The sequence below is a fragment of the Sardina pilchardus genome, chromosome 19, assembly GCF_963854185.1.
Source record: "Sardina pilchardus chromosome 19, fSarPil1.1, whole genome shotgun sequence".
Taxonomy (NCBI): domain Eukaryota; kingdom Metazoa; phylum Chordata; class Actinopteri; order Clupeiformes; family Clupeidae; genus Sardina; species Sardina pilchardus.
In genome coordinates this window covers 11,348,934-11,362,894 of record NC_085012.1, presented here as the reverse complement: position 1 = coordinate 11,362,894, position 13,961 = coordinate 11,348,934, and the positions used below count along the sequence as shown (strand labels likewise).

Genomic DNA, 13,961 nt, shown 5'->3' with positions numbered 1-13,961 from the left:
AGATTCAGATGATGACAAAGGCCTGTAGATTTTAAGCTGGAATTTGCACAAAAAAAAAGACATGTCTATATGTGGACTTGGGTACTTATGAAGGCACAGTGGCTCTTTGAAGTGCAGTTTTACTGCAAGTCCCCTTGTAGCAAAGCAGGCCTGAAAATAAGAATAAGAAATTTGCCCTCACTGAAATACTGCTGCTCAGTCAGCCAAGTCGAACTGTGGCAACAGTCTGAGAAAACATTTGTAGTCACTGCAAAGGCCTACAGTGTATATATGTATACATTTTAGGTGTCAGAATACCCTTTGATACTTCATTGGGTACAGCCATGGAGAATTAACAGATAACTGCACAGTTGCTGTTTTTGACTTCTAGTCGATGGTCCATAGCTGTAGCTCTAGTGGTCAGTAGTTTAGATGAAGTGGTACGTGATGGTTGTCTGTTAATGTCTTGAGTGTGTTCTAATAGCATATTCAGTAGCATTTTAGGAGGGAAACTTCCCAAGAGAGAGGCTACAGTAGATGGCAGAAATGGCTAAAGTTACTCAGTAATGCTTTTGCCATAAACCCTCGGGCTGATGGAAAGCCAGTTCTCTTTTTTCCATTCGTAAAAAGCCGGAATCAGTCTGACCTTCACTGGGCAAAGTGATGATGGTGAAGAAAGAAAGAGAGGAGGGTGAGGGAGAGAAAGAGACATTGAGAGAAAAAGAGGAAGGACTCTACTTTCATTTATTTATGTGTAATGTCTCTGCTGCAGGGGACTAGGTCCAGACACTGTCTCAATGTTTTAGACCACTTAAAAGGTATTTTTTGTTTTTGTTTTGGCGTGGGGGGTTGGAGGAAGAAAGTCATGAAGCAAGAAGATTACCAGGATCATAGTGGCCCCATTAGAGATCAGTCCTGTCCCCTTCTCTCAGGGCCCTGGGGGCAGTTGTATCAGCAGGGGCAGTTAAATGCCTCCCTGAAGTGCTCTGCAATGCCCTATGCATACAAATGGCCACTAGCCACCGGAACAGAACATTGGAGTGTGTTCCGGGAATCGGTGTTCTGGAAGACTCCCCTGCGCACCTGGTCATTTTCAATCAAGCAGTGTCCATTTTGCTGTGGTTCTAACATGTAAATCCAGACTTTAATGGTAGTTTTGGCAGGCACCTGCTCCACTGGGGGGGAAACCGTTGAAGAGGCAAGGTGTCTAGTTTGTGTACCTTATTTAGTCTTTCTGGAGTTGGTTTTTTGGTGATGGCCGGTCTGGACAGGATGTTCTTCTCACACCTGGTGGTCAAAATCCCCTCCGGCGCTTTGGCTCGCTCTACTTATCGACCTGGCATCAAAGAAGTGTTGCCTGCTTCCAAAAGCAACATGTCCAGTGTGGATTACCAATCCTAGCCCCAAGGTGATGCCATTTTTTGTGCCAGCAATATGATGCAAGTACAGAGAAGCCGGTGCAGATACAGCCGGTTTCAGGTACACACAGGGGGCAAGATCCGTTGGCAGCGCCTCATCTCTCCCCAAATATGCTTCTCTGCTCTGACTCCTCTAATTAGTATAGTGAGAGACAGAGACAGAGAGAGAAAGAAAGAGAGAGAGAGAGGGAGAAAGAGAGAGAGAGAGAGAGAGAGAGAGAATTGTGGGGCTTCGGAGAGTACTCTTTGAGCAACCCCAAGTGTACTGGCACATCCGGGCAAAAGTCTCTTGGTGCCCCTGCAACTGCCGTGTTGCTGCAGGCAAAATCTTCTTCCCCCTGCTCTTCTCCCCTCCCCTCCCCTCCCCTCTTCTGTTGTTGTTCATCAGCATGTTCCCTCTCTGTGTGTGAAGGATAGAGTGTGCAACTCTCTCTTTCTCCCTCTCCCTTGCTCGCTCTGTCTTTCTCTCACTCTCTCGCTTTTCTCTCTCTCTTTCTCTTTCTCTTTCTCTCTCTCTTTCTCTCTCTCTCTCTCTCTCTCTGTCTCTCTTTATCTCTATCTGTCTCACTCTGACATGGGGTCTCCAGGGTCCACATTAGTGGTGCTCCCTGAGTCACCAAGCAGGTATTTAAGGGCGTCCTTGTCTCCTAGAATCTCTCTCACTCAAGCTTCAGGCCCGGTCCCCGGAATACTGACTGTGTCCTGCTGGCATGCTAGGAAGTGGCAGCCTCGGGCTCGGATCTGTATATCCCGGATCAGAGCCAGATTAGGGCCGGATCTGGGCCGGATCCGTCCCAGAACCCGCTGCTGTTGGGCTTTCCGTCCAGCTAGCTGTCGGTCCGTCACTGTGAGGTCATGCAGGGACAGACATTGAGTGGTCGCTAAATATAGACACTTAAACAGTAAAAATGATTGAATGATGTAATAAATGTCTGTATTTTTTTTTCTTTGCACAGTCATACATACCAATGCTATTGCGTAGTGTTGTGTCATTATGTGGTCGGAATGTTTGGGTTTCTTTTACATGACTTGCTCAATAAATCATAATGTGTGGTTCTAATACTGTAAAAACCGCATGGAAAGTGATGGTTTTTTGAAATACTGGATCCGAGTCATTTTTTTAAAAATGTGAAAGGTGGGATGTGGCTCTTTGATGCTTTGATGCTTAACAGACATTCCTCTTTCTTTTGTCTGGATGAAGGAAACTGGCCAAAAAGCGCAAAGAGACTCTGAGCAGCACCCGGCAGGAGATGACCGTGATGGTGAACTCCATGGACAAGAGCTACACAGAGCAAGGCACCAACTGCGATGAAGCCATCTCCTTCATGGACACCCACAACCTCAATGGCAGAAGTAAGTGTCAGATCTCTCTGAAAGCGAAAGAAGTGAAGAGGTGGTACTGTACCACGCTATTCTGGTTCCTCTCTCATTTCAGAAGTGAAAGGTTTAGGCCTCTACTAACCTCACTGCACTGACTCACTCAGACCTAGCAGGCCACCACACAAGTGTACTTAAAAGCATGCGGCCAAATTTACTTACCGCTGCAGAATATGCTGATTTGTCTAAACTAAAAGTGCATCTCCCCTGACAACGTTTTGTACACATCCTTTTAATCCCCAAGAGCATTAAACAACAACAAAAAAACAATGGACTTGTCAGCATAATCCTGCACATTGTTTTGGTGTAATCTCACTTTAAAAGGAATTATGACATCTTGCAAACTACCCTCATCAGCACTTGGTGTCTAATCCTGTTATGACAGAGGCTGCACCATTTTTTAGTTGTTGTTTTGGAAACAACTACATTTCTTCGGCTCCCTTTAGGCTCCTTACTCTTTTGGTCTGGTCTGACACATGGCCACTGTCTGCAGGCTACAAACATCCCCAGTGTGCAGTGATCAGCAATCTTGTTCTCCGGTGGGGTTTCGTCCCCCGGGGCCTGCACAGAGCTTCTTGGTCCACTGGTCTCCTACCGACGGACAGGTGGTCCAGGCTGGGGCTGACAAATTTAATCCCCCCCCCCCCCCCCCCCCCCACGAGGGATGGTGATTAGAGGCCTCTCTGTGCCCACCCCGCCCCTTCCTACAGTCAAGATGCTGGTTCAGCAACATTTGGCCCAAGTCCATACCTTATCCCCCCTCCCCACCGTAATAAAAAAATACCCACAGACACCCGACCCCCCTCATCTTTTCCCTATTGCTCTCTAATCCTTATTTTTTTTATGCTGGCTGTCTTTGTCTCAAGTGGCAGAACCCAGATTTTAGTCAGCTTTTATTATGCAGTGCCATCGAAAAGATGGACTTTGTAAGTGATTCTGAAGAAACGCTGTGTTCTCCTTTGAGACACAAAATGGTGTCCCCACTACTGTCCCAAAGAACTTTTGGGAATTAGAGGGTTAATGCCACATGGACATCAGAGACTGAAAAGCCACCACTTTGCGCCATTTCACGCTCTCACAGTCCGTCTGTCACAGAGCAACAAACTGGAAAGAGCGACGGGATTGGCCCCTTTGATCACTTGACGGTGGTTAATATTGCAGGAAGAGTTAGCAGAGCTTTCCGGGTGACGAAGCTGATGTGTGGTCCGGCGAAGTGGCCGGGAACAGGGAGATAAATAAGTAAACAAGGCTCTGGTAACAGGGATGGATGGGCTGCCTTGGGACGACAGAACGATTCATGCGTGACCTTATCACTGCTGTCTGTCACAATAGTACTGACTGACAGCTCAGGTCATAGCAGGCCTTAGCGAATCGGAGCAACTGTCAAGATACCAACCTCCTATCTGACCACCCCCGCCAATCGCCAAATGCTATCCAGTCCCCTATACCACAGCCAATATAGTCACCTTTAACTCCCATACACAAAACACAACCTTAAATCCTCCCACTTTACAACAGAAGGCCCTCAGAGTGATTCTCTTGAAGTGTTGCCTGGTGTTTGTGTGGTTAGAGATTCTCCTTACTAGACTAAATGAACATTTATATCCTTAGCACCTATACAGCAAGGGCATCTGTTTTATCCATGTGTGTGAGAGAGTGTGTGTGTGTGTGAGAGTGAACCTATGGCCTTGGCCTTGCATGTGTCTCTCATTCCCAAAGGGGTGTGGGAACACTTGTAAAATACGTTTCACCAAGGATGAATGATATTGCATTGAAAGCAGACCAGATTGACTGTATGCGGACGATGCCCTCTTGTCAGTTTATTTTTAACTGCCTATTTGTGTCATATTCTTGTCCACGTCCCTGACCTGGACCAGTGAACAGGAAAGTATGTACACTATTTGAGCTATGCGGCTTTTATGCACGTCATGATTTTTTGGAAAGCAGACAATCCAGGCATGTCCTATTAAGTCGACGTAGCCAAGGGAATAGCACATGCCACAAACTTAAAATAAGACGAAGGTTGACATCTGACTCGAGAGGAAGCATAAAGTACTGTATCCTTCCTTCCTTCCAAATGTGAGACTGAGATTCACTAGTGGGTTATGAGGCACTCTAAAATGGAATGTTTTTTTTATATTTTGTTTTCTATAACCTCACTACACACAAACAACCATTTTTAACCCTCTTTCTCTACTTGACAATGGTGTGCTTGCTTCTCTTTTGTTGTTGTCTTGCTAAAAGCTGTTTCCTCGCCGTCATCATTCACCATGAAGACTAACACCTTGAGTACGTCCGTGCCGAACTCCTACTACCCAGGTAAAGGCCTCACCTCACCTCCCCATATCCTCATACACTGAAGTCTTTTCTCCGAACCTCGACCGAGTTATTCACCCTGCCTCCTAAGGGAATATGAATGAGTGTTGTGCTTGCACTAACCAAAGATTGAGGTAGCATCGCTGACTTACCCGCAAGATTTCAATAGCTTGTTGTCTTCGCTCTCTCCTGTATATGTACCCAGTGGGAAGAACCGTATTCAGAATACATGCATACATAATGAATGCTGTTCAACTAAAATGTCACGAACGGCAAAACACATTAAAACTTGGCATTGCATTGTACATTCTAGACTTGGTACAGCAAATGACTTTTAAAAAGATTACATTACATGAAATAATATTACAAAATGTAATGAGTCAGTTCTTCCATTGGGTTTTGACTGCCTTCTCTGACTACCTAACTGTCACCTATGGACTGCTGCCTTGCTGCTGTTAGATGTGTGTGACGTGTAGGGGCCCTTGTACGCTCACTCACTGCCATATTCTTTCCTCTTTGTTAACCTCCTGCACTGGTTTTGGGGTAATGGCAGATCCATTTGTGCCAACTGCTATCTTAGGTGAGAATACTTTCCTGTTTATGTCGTTTGTTTGTTTGTTTGTATTTTTCTTTTTACATTTCTTGGTTGTTGTTGTTATTGTTGTTATTGTTGTCGTTGTTGCAAGTGCTAACTTTAGTTAACCATTTTGATCTCACATAATATGTAGGCCAGGCTTAAGTAGTGAACTTAAGAGGGAGAAATAGTCAGAGAGAGAGAGAGAGACAGACAGACAGAGAGAGATAGAACTAGAGACAGAGAGATTTGGTTTGTTACTGATGATGGCTTCCTCACATCCATACCTGCCTGCTTTGTTCTTCTCTGTAAGACGAGGGTTTTTCCCAAGCCGAGGTGTTGCTTCACCCCCATCCCATCCGCATTCCGTGTCGTGCGTGTGACGTCACGTATGTCTATGACTCTCATGTGCATGGACAATGTGGACTGGATGAGGGGGGTGACTGTATGGTGCAGCGTTTAAAAATAAATAAAGAAAGAAATAAAAAAAATAAAAAAAAACTTGCTCAGAGATTGCAAGAGACTGCCGTTAGCGGTGTTACTAACACAGATGGTTTTGTTTCCGAAAGGCCCAGACATCGGGGAGCTCATTTGTACTCCAATATAAGCCAAACAAAAAAAATATTCTAGGGGATTGGTTTTGCTCCTACCAAGCTGTAGTAGCCATTGTCAATGTATTTCATATTACTGTGTCTAACCTGATCAAAGTCATCTGATCCAGTTCATCTGAGGTGAGACGAGGCCGACGTATTCCTTTAAATGGAAGTGACTGGCATCTAGCATCAATTGGCGTTTCAGTGAGCGAAAAGTTCCATCATCAAAAACATCACACTTTTTTTTCCCGCTGATTTGGCCAACATATACCATCAAGGGTAACATCCAGAGTAATGAGAATTTGGTTGCCAGTCACATGTTTACACATTGTGTTTTTTTATATTGGTTACAATACACTATCGTCATAATCTGAGATGACCAAAACGTATTCTGAAGGTCCCTCACAACAGCAGGCAGTCAAATATGTCAGTCTTAATTGAAAAAGCAGTCTACACTGTGCAGGTGCTTATGCTAAAACTTGTTGCTTATACCCTGTTTCCTTTCTCTTCTCCTGTTTTCTTCGCATTTAACCTGTTATGTATCCTCTTAAAAAGTGCCAATTAATGGTAAGTTCCCCAACTGCCCTGTGTTTTATTTTTTTGGGGGGGAGATGTGTGTGAGTCATATCCAAGGGTGTGTGTGTGTGGGGGCGGGGGGTGATTGCCTGTCGTAAAAGGGGGGAGGTGTGTGTGTTGGGGAGGGGGTTGGGCTACTCCCTGGCTCCGTGTTGCCTCGCATGGCCTTGTTAAGCATCTCATGCCCTCTCCTGTCCACGTTTGTAAAGCCATAAGCTAGCATGGCAGTTGGACTCATCCATGGGAGCCCTCTTTTCATGCGTGTGTGGGTCGATGTGCCATCCCTCCTGCCGCCCACTCCGTCTCTCACTTTTTTGGTTTGACTCTCCCCCTTCCACGCCCTCCCCTCCTCCACCCCCACCTGCTCTCCTACCACACACATACTGTTCGAACTTGTGTTTCTGTGAAGGTGCTTCCATCAGACATCGCCATCGTAGCTTCGGTGCCCTCCCTTCATCTTATTGTGTTATTGGCTGACGTCGTCAACTTAAGCCATTCCATCATTTGTGCGAACTCATTCTGCCATTGGTCTAACCTTGTGGATAGCAAGTTTTAATCAAGAACTTAGCCACAAGCTAGCATACCAGAACAGGAAGCTATTGTAGTTCCTATATAGAAATAACTTGAGCTGTCATACCTATACCTAAGTATTGTTTATACCAAGAGTTTAACTATGCAGTTTGAATGTCTGGAACCATTTCTGTGTTGTGATATACATATTTAATTGAATAGTTTATCCTCTCATTATTCTACCATGCACTTTACAGTGACCCTGTGTTCATCCATTTCTTTATGAGTTTATGGTATTGCCTGTCTGGTCTGTGTGGCACTTGACATGGCCTGACAGTCTCCTATTTTGTCCTCTGTCCTCTGTTTCTCGCTTTGTCCGTAGACGACAACCACACGATGACCAGCGACACCAGCAGCCTGGTGCAGTCGCACACCCACTCGTTCAAGAAGCGGGAGGCGGTGGACGTGCCGTACCAGACGGGGCAGCTGCATCCCGCCATCCGCGTGGCCGACCTCCTGCAGCACATCACGCAGATGAAGTGCGCCGAGGGCTACGGGTTCAAAGAGGAGTACGAGGTGAGAGACGAGCAGGAGTTCTAGTCCTACTGCTTGGTTATTTTTGTTTTGTTTTGTTTTGTTTGTTTGTTTGTTTGTTTGTTTGTTCATTCTCTGCTCATCTGTTTGTAAACCTGTCGACTGATGCAAACTGCCCTCAATCTCCATATTTTCCAATTCAAAAATTAATGTATTGCTTTTGTTACTTTTCCATTTCCTTATTTGTAAGCACTCTCTTTACCTACTACTGTTTTCTTTTCTCTGTAGCATTGTTTTGCTATAGATTGTTTGTTTCATGTTTTTATAACCCCCCTCTCTGTTTTGTTATTTTGGTTGCTCTTTTCTGACACCTACCCTGTGGTTATTTGTTATACATATCTGCATGGACGTTGCACATAAACGTGTTTTCTTCTCCTTAATGGAATTTTTATGAGCCGTTAATGTGCTAAAAGCAGTGTTTTTTTTATGTCCTCACACTCGGTACTTGTGTCATCTTTAAATTATTCCGGCTTTGTGTTTGTGTTCCTGTGGTTTGTTGACAGCAAGCCACCCTGCTTAGGTCTTAATGCTCCTAAGAAGGCAGCCGTTTAACTGCCTAGCAACCCTAAACCATCCTAGTGCGAAAATTGGCCACTAAATCAGAAAGTCCTCTAAAACATGCACAGACACACACACACACACACACACACACATACAGAGAGATAGAGACATACACAAGCACAAATGCTGTTTACGCTCTCTCTCACCCTCTCTCTCTCTCCCTCTCTCTGTGAATTCTGTAGATGAAACTGTTTGTTAATGGATGAAGCCATTGAGAAATGTCAGCTTCACAAAGTGTTTGAAGTTAAATACACAATACACACACTCTCTCTCTCTCTCTCGCTCTCTCTCTCACACATACTAAAACACACACGCGCGCGCGCACACACACACACACACACACACACACACACACACACACACACACAAATTACACACACTGTGTCTCGTGTTAAGCAAACTGCTGTGCCCTACTACTCTGTCACCCTTTTCAGCACATTGTGTGTTTGTATTTGTGTGCGCGTGTGTGTGAGTATGTGTGCGAGCGCGTGTGCACGAACGCATGTTTGTGTGTATGATAGAGAGAGAGAGAGAGAAAGTGACAGAGTGAGAGGGAAACAGGGAGAAATAGTTTAAATCTTTTTTTTAAATCTTTTAAATCGCATCCAAAGGCATCAGCATCATGAACAGAGATGCGCAGCTTTACACAGGTATCTACTGGGATCATATTTACCTGCTAAAAAAAGAGAGAAAAAAAACACAGAAAAACCTCTTAGATGCCTCTTTTTTTTGCCCACAACTTCACCATTAAATAACTGAGGAATTAAATAAATAATTCAAATCAAATACCTCACTCAGCCAAGCTTGGGCTTGCGGTTGCAGGCAACCCTAAGGGCTCAATTCATTATGGATAAAGATTTTAGGACTTTAGGTAGCTACGGTGCAATAATATTCCCAGTTAAAAATACAGTGTGTAGAATAATTGATGCATTCCCCCTCCCTTTTTCCATATGAAAGTGCTTGTTCTGACTGTTTTCTGTTTCATACTTTTTTTCTCTCTCTTCTATTTTGAATGCCAGTAAAAAACTGCAGATAGGACATCATTGCATTGTGCCTTTCCGTTGCTGCCTTTGCTAACCTGTCTTAGGTAATGGTCTTAAGAAATGATGAGGACAAAAGTTTGAGAAACTAAACTCTTAACTTATCTTTCCCCCGATCCATGCTTCTTGTTATACCATACATTAACTTTGGAAAAGCTAAACGAGGTAAGCTCACACTTTTGGTTTGATTGTAAGCCTGTTGTCCGATTGTTGCCTGTTGTAGCTTCAGAGTATACACGGTAGAACTAGCATAGAATAGAAACTGTAGTGCTTTAGAAATGTTTAGTCTGATGATGATGTGTCCTATTCAATGCTCTTGCTCTTGATGAATGGCATGTGCCACTTCAAGAAACACTGAAACTGCAGCTGATACAGGGAATGATGTTGTCTTCTATTTCAGATGAAAATGCGTTCAGGCTGGTGCCGGAAATTAAAGCACTGTCAAATTGATAGCATTGATTAAACTGTGCAGGAAAGTGCAAAGGTCCCTGACTATCTGAAGTATTTTGTAGACAAAACACTCTTGGGTACCAACCGGGAAGAAATACAAACGAATCCGCTGTGGTCCATATATCACCCCTGCTTCAGAATGTCTTCCTTTGAAGATCGTTCGTTTGATTATGCTAGCGACAGTATAGAGCCTGTCATGTTTTTCAGTCACGACAGACAGTTTGTGACGAAAGGAACTCCTGTCTTCACTCAAGTGTCCTCATTCATTTTGCTGACAATTCAACTGCACTTCAGAGATTCTATATCACCAGAAAGCCTTGAACCTGAGTCTGCACCCACCGCATTCACATTCATCTCCACATGCTGGAACATGCTAAACACAATGGCGCAAAAGAAATCCCTACTTTTCATGCCAGTCAATAGTGGAAAACCTTTCATAACCTTTTTTCCTTTCAATATATGCATTTCCTACTGTAATTTGGTCTCATTGTATTAACTCGAGAACACACCTGCTCAATGTCAAACAGAAGTCAGACTCAAACGAACTGGCATATATTACAAAGTCTCCTCTGAAGGTGTGTGTTGGCCCTGAAAATATGGGTTTAGTTTGCCTGTCAGGCTTCTGTAGCTGTGACACAGAAACTCCAGTGTATTTTGAACCTGAGTCTACATCACACATTAATTTGTGCAGAAGACTAGCATGCGTTGAGGCATCGTAGTAATCATGGTTCAGCAGCTTGGTTTCATTTGGCTGGCACTAGAACAGAATTATTCCTCTAGGAATGCCATCTGAATGTGTTTTGAGACCTAGAATGTCTTCAGATTGTGGAAGTCATTTGAAATGTTCCACCAATCAGGCACCTGCATGTTAGCTGATGTTTTGTTGACTAGCCAATAGCATTTCAAGGGCCTTAAGCGACAGCTTCAGCCTCGAGGTGCCTCTCAGCAAAGTCAGCCACTTCTCAATATTCTATAAGCTTCTTCAGTGGTTGCTCAGAATTCAGAGTTATGTTTGTTATATTTAATATGTTGACTATGTTTTCATCACAGACATTCTAGTAATGATTATTTTTCTGTCCCGTTTCGATTCAGCAAATTTACATTACTTCAGTTTGCACTGAATCTTTTTTTTTTTTCTTTCTCATGTTTGCGATGAAAATACTGAACATTGCACAACGGCGGAAAGACCAAACCTACCCTTGTGGAACCCCTGTCACTATATACTTTACAGAGTCTGCTCCATTTCCACTGTGGCGTATTCCAGTTCCTCAGGAAGCGTCCGCACACGTCTGTTTTGAATACATGAATATGTGACAGTCTCTTTCCAGCTGACATGGCTACCCCTCATAGTTTGACTCGTGTCGAAAGCAGTTTGATTGCACTCTTATTATGTCTCCCCGGTGGCCCCCACCTTGGCCTCTGCATCTCATTATCCACCAGAGATGTGCCAAGTGTAGGAAAGGTGCTCGTCACTCTCTCTTCCTTCCTCATGGCAGGACCCCCCCAACACACACACACACACACCACTCTAACCACCCCCCTTCTTTGCCAGTCACACACACACACACACACACACACACTCAGCTCGTCAGCTCTCTGTCACTTCTACGACATGAAAGGACAGCTGTCTTGAAAGACACAAGCCAGCTCTGAATAACAAACCTGTGTTTTCTCTTTTTTTTTCGAAACCCCAGACTAGGAGTCTGGGCCAGGCAGATGAGGTGAATAAATAAAAAGATAGACGGCAGAAACGGGGGCCGCTCCGAGGAGACGAAGAGGCGTCACGGCATTGTCAATATGTATTAAAGTGTGTTTAATGTCTCTTTGCCGCCCGTTTGGATGCGCGCAGGAAGGGAAAGCAATCTGCATTAAATACGTCTGCCCTTCAAAGTGTCCCTTGCGCTGACAGTTTACAAGGCCACCGCCGACACACTGTTTTCATAAGGCCTGGCTCGGGCGAGGAAAAGGTCACATGATAAGGCTCGTCTTTTAATCCTGTCATGAGGTGGCCTCCTATCAGTGCTCGCCGGCCACAGAAGGGACGGCCATTTTGCATATTAAAGACTTAATCCCTCAACCTCCCAGGTCTTCAGGTAGAAGTGGATTTTTTATTATTATTATTATTTTTTAGCGTTTCTCATACTGTTTAACATTCCCACATACAAGCCCCATGAAATGCTCTCAGCTCAGTGGTAATTTGCTTGAGATGGCATTTATTTTACCCCCTACACTTGGTCTGGCAAATTCACGCTTCAGACATCCGTGATGTTAACCATCCCTCATTCTCCTCAAGTGGCCGGCGGAAGACGATTTCCTCCGGTTTCCTCCAGCCTCTCCCCCCCCCCCCCCCCCCCCCCAAAAAAAAAGTCCCTTCCTCTTCGAACACCGCTATCCAGTTGAAGAGAGTCGTCGGTGGCGCCGAAGAGAGGCTTGGTAGGGAGCGGTGGCGTCATTAACCGCTCCGAGACTGATCAAAGCTTTTTGTTCTCCAAATGAATCTCGTGTCGTCGCCACATTCAGGCAGACAGGAAGCCAGGCTTTTCCCTGGCGCGAAGAAGAGGCACCGTTGTAAAGCAATCACAGGCAATCACACCGATTGTCTCGAGATGGTTTTGCGATACAGATGCAACTGACTGCGGATCATAATAATAATGCCTCATTACGGTCTATTTATACGCCTCCAACGGACTTGTGTTGAGAGGCAGAGAGGCAGCTGGCAAAGGCGTTTTTGAGTCGAGTTGCCACAAACAGGCTACGCAAGTCTGCACAAGTGCCCCCCTGCTTGGCAGTGCGCTGCCACCTCCGACGAGAGCCGGCGCTGAGGTTTATTTTCATAATTGAACCTAATTGTATAGCCTTGCCGAGATCCGAAACGGGCAACTTCAACGCCAGTGCATGAGATGCATAATGTATGAGTTCCGAGCCGCAGCCACTCACCCACTCACCCCTTGCACACACACACACACACACACACACACATACACACACACACACACACACACACACACACACTCACACACACACACACACACACACACACACACACACACACACACACACACACACACACACACACACACACACACACACACACACACACACACTCACACTCAAAACGCTCACACACACAAACAAAACAGACATATACATATGCTCTCCTCTTGTGTGCCTCTTTGCTTTAAATTTCTTCTGAGGAGACCTTTAAGGAGACAGCGCGACAACGAGCCGACACTGAGAGCGCTGGTGCCATGAGGGGGGGGCGGAGGGGCTGAGACCTAGTGCTGCTAATGGCCCCTCTGTCTCACGCCGCTTCCCAGGGTCCCCGGCTCCGGCCCTCTGATGTCTAATGATGATGTGGAAGCGTTAGCGTTCACAGAGCTAACCGTGCTAACTCCAGTGCCTTTTCTCTCCTCGACTGTAAAGGCAGCTGCGCTGGGATCGTCATTTGTGGAACTAACCTATGACCCCCCTCACTTTTCTTCCTCTCTCTCTTCCTTTCACTCTCTCTCCATTGATTTCACATGTGTGTGTGTGTGTGTGTGTGTGTGTGTTCTCCTGGCTGTTAGTGTTAATGGCTCCTGCCACTGTCTCCACAGAGCTTCTTTGAAGGCCAGTCGGCTCCGTGGGACTCGGCGAAGAAGGACGAGAACCGCATGAAGAATCGCTACGGCAACATCATCGCATGTATGTAGAGAGATACGGAGCTGTTTTCGTCGTGCCTATCACCTCACAGACACTTCACACACTCCACCCCTGGACTCCTTGCATGCTTGTTTGTGAATGGCTCCGGGGGCAACTTGTTATAAGTGTTGCATTCGTAGTCACACTTCTGATTAGACTCGTTATTTATTTATTTTTTATTTATCTTTTGCGAAAGAAAAAAAAAAACGCACAGAAATGAAATTAGCCTTAAAGCCTGCCATCCGCCACACTCAGATTGACACTGGTGTGTGCCTGTGCATGAATACGCTTC

General features: G+C 45.2%; 1 protein-coding gene across 8 annotated transcripts in view; it reads left to right on the top strand.

Moving 5' to 3' along the window:
- ptprma (protein tyrosine phosphatase receptor type Ma) overlaps positions 1 to 13,961 on the top strand; it is a 206,421-nt gene that overhangs the window by 161,009 nt on the left and 31,451 nt on the right. For 4 of the 8 annotated variants that reach the window (XM_062521011.1, XM_062521009.1, XM_062521007.1 and 1 more), the window contains 4 exons: positions 2,599 to 2,750; positions 5,019 to 5,093; positions 7,726 to 7,919; positions 13,585 to 13,672. In XM_062521011.1, the coding sequence (XP_062376995.1) occupies positions 2,599 to 2,750; positions 5,019 to 5,093; positions 7,726 to 7,919; positions 13,585 to 13,672 (509 nt within the window). The remainder of the gene's footprint in view (positions 1 to 2,598; positions 2,751 to 5,018; positions 5,094 to 7,725; positions 7,920 to 13,584; positions 13,673 to 13,961) is intronic. The other 4 variants (XM_062521014.1, XM_062521013.1, XM_062521012.1 and 1 more) reach the window with 1 other exon arrangement.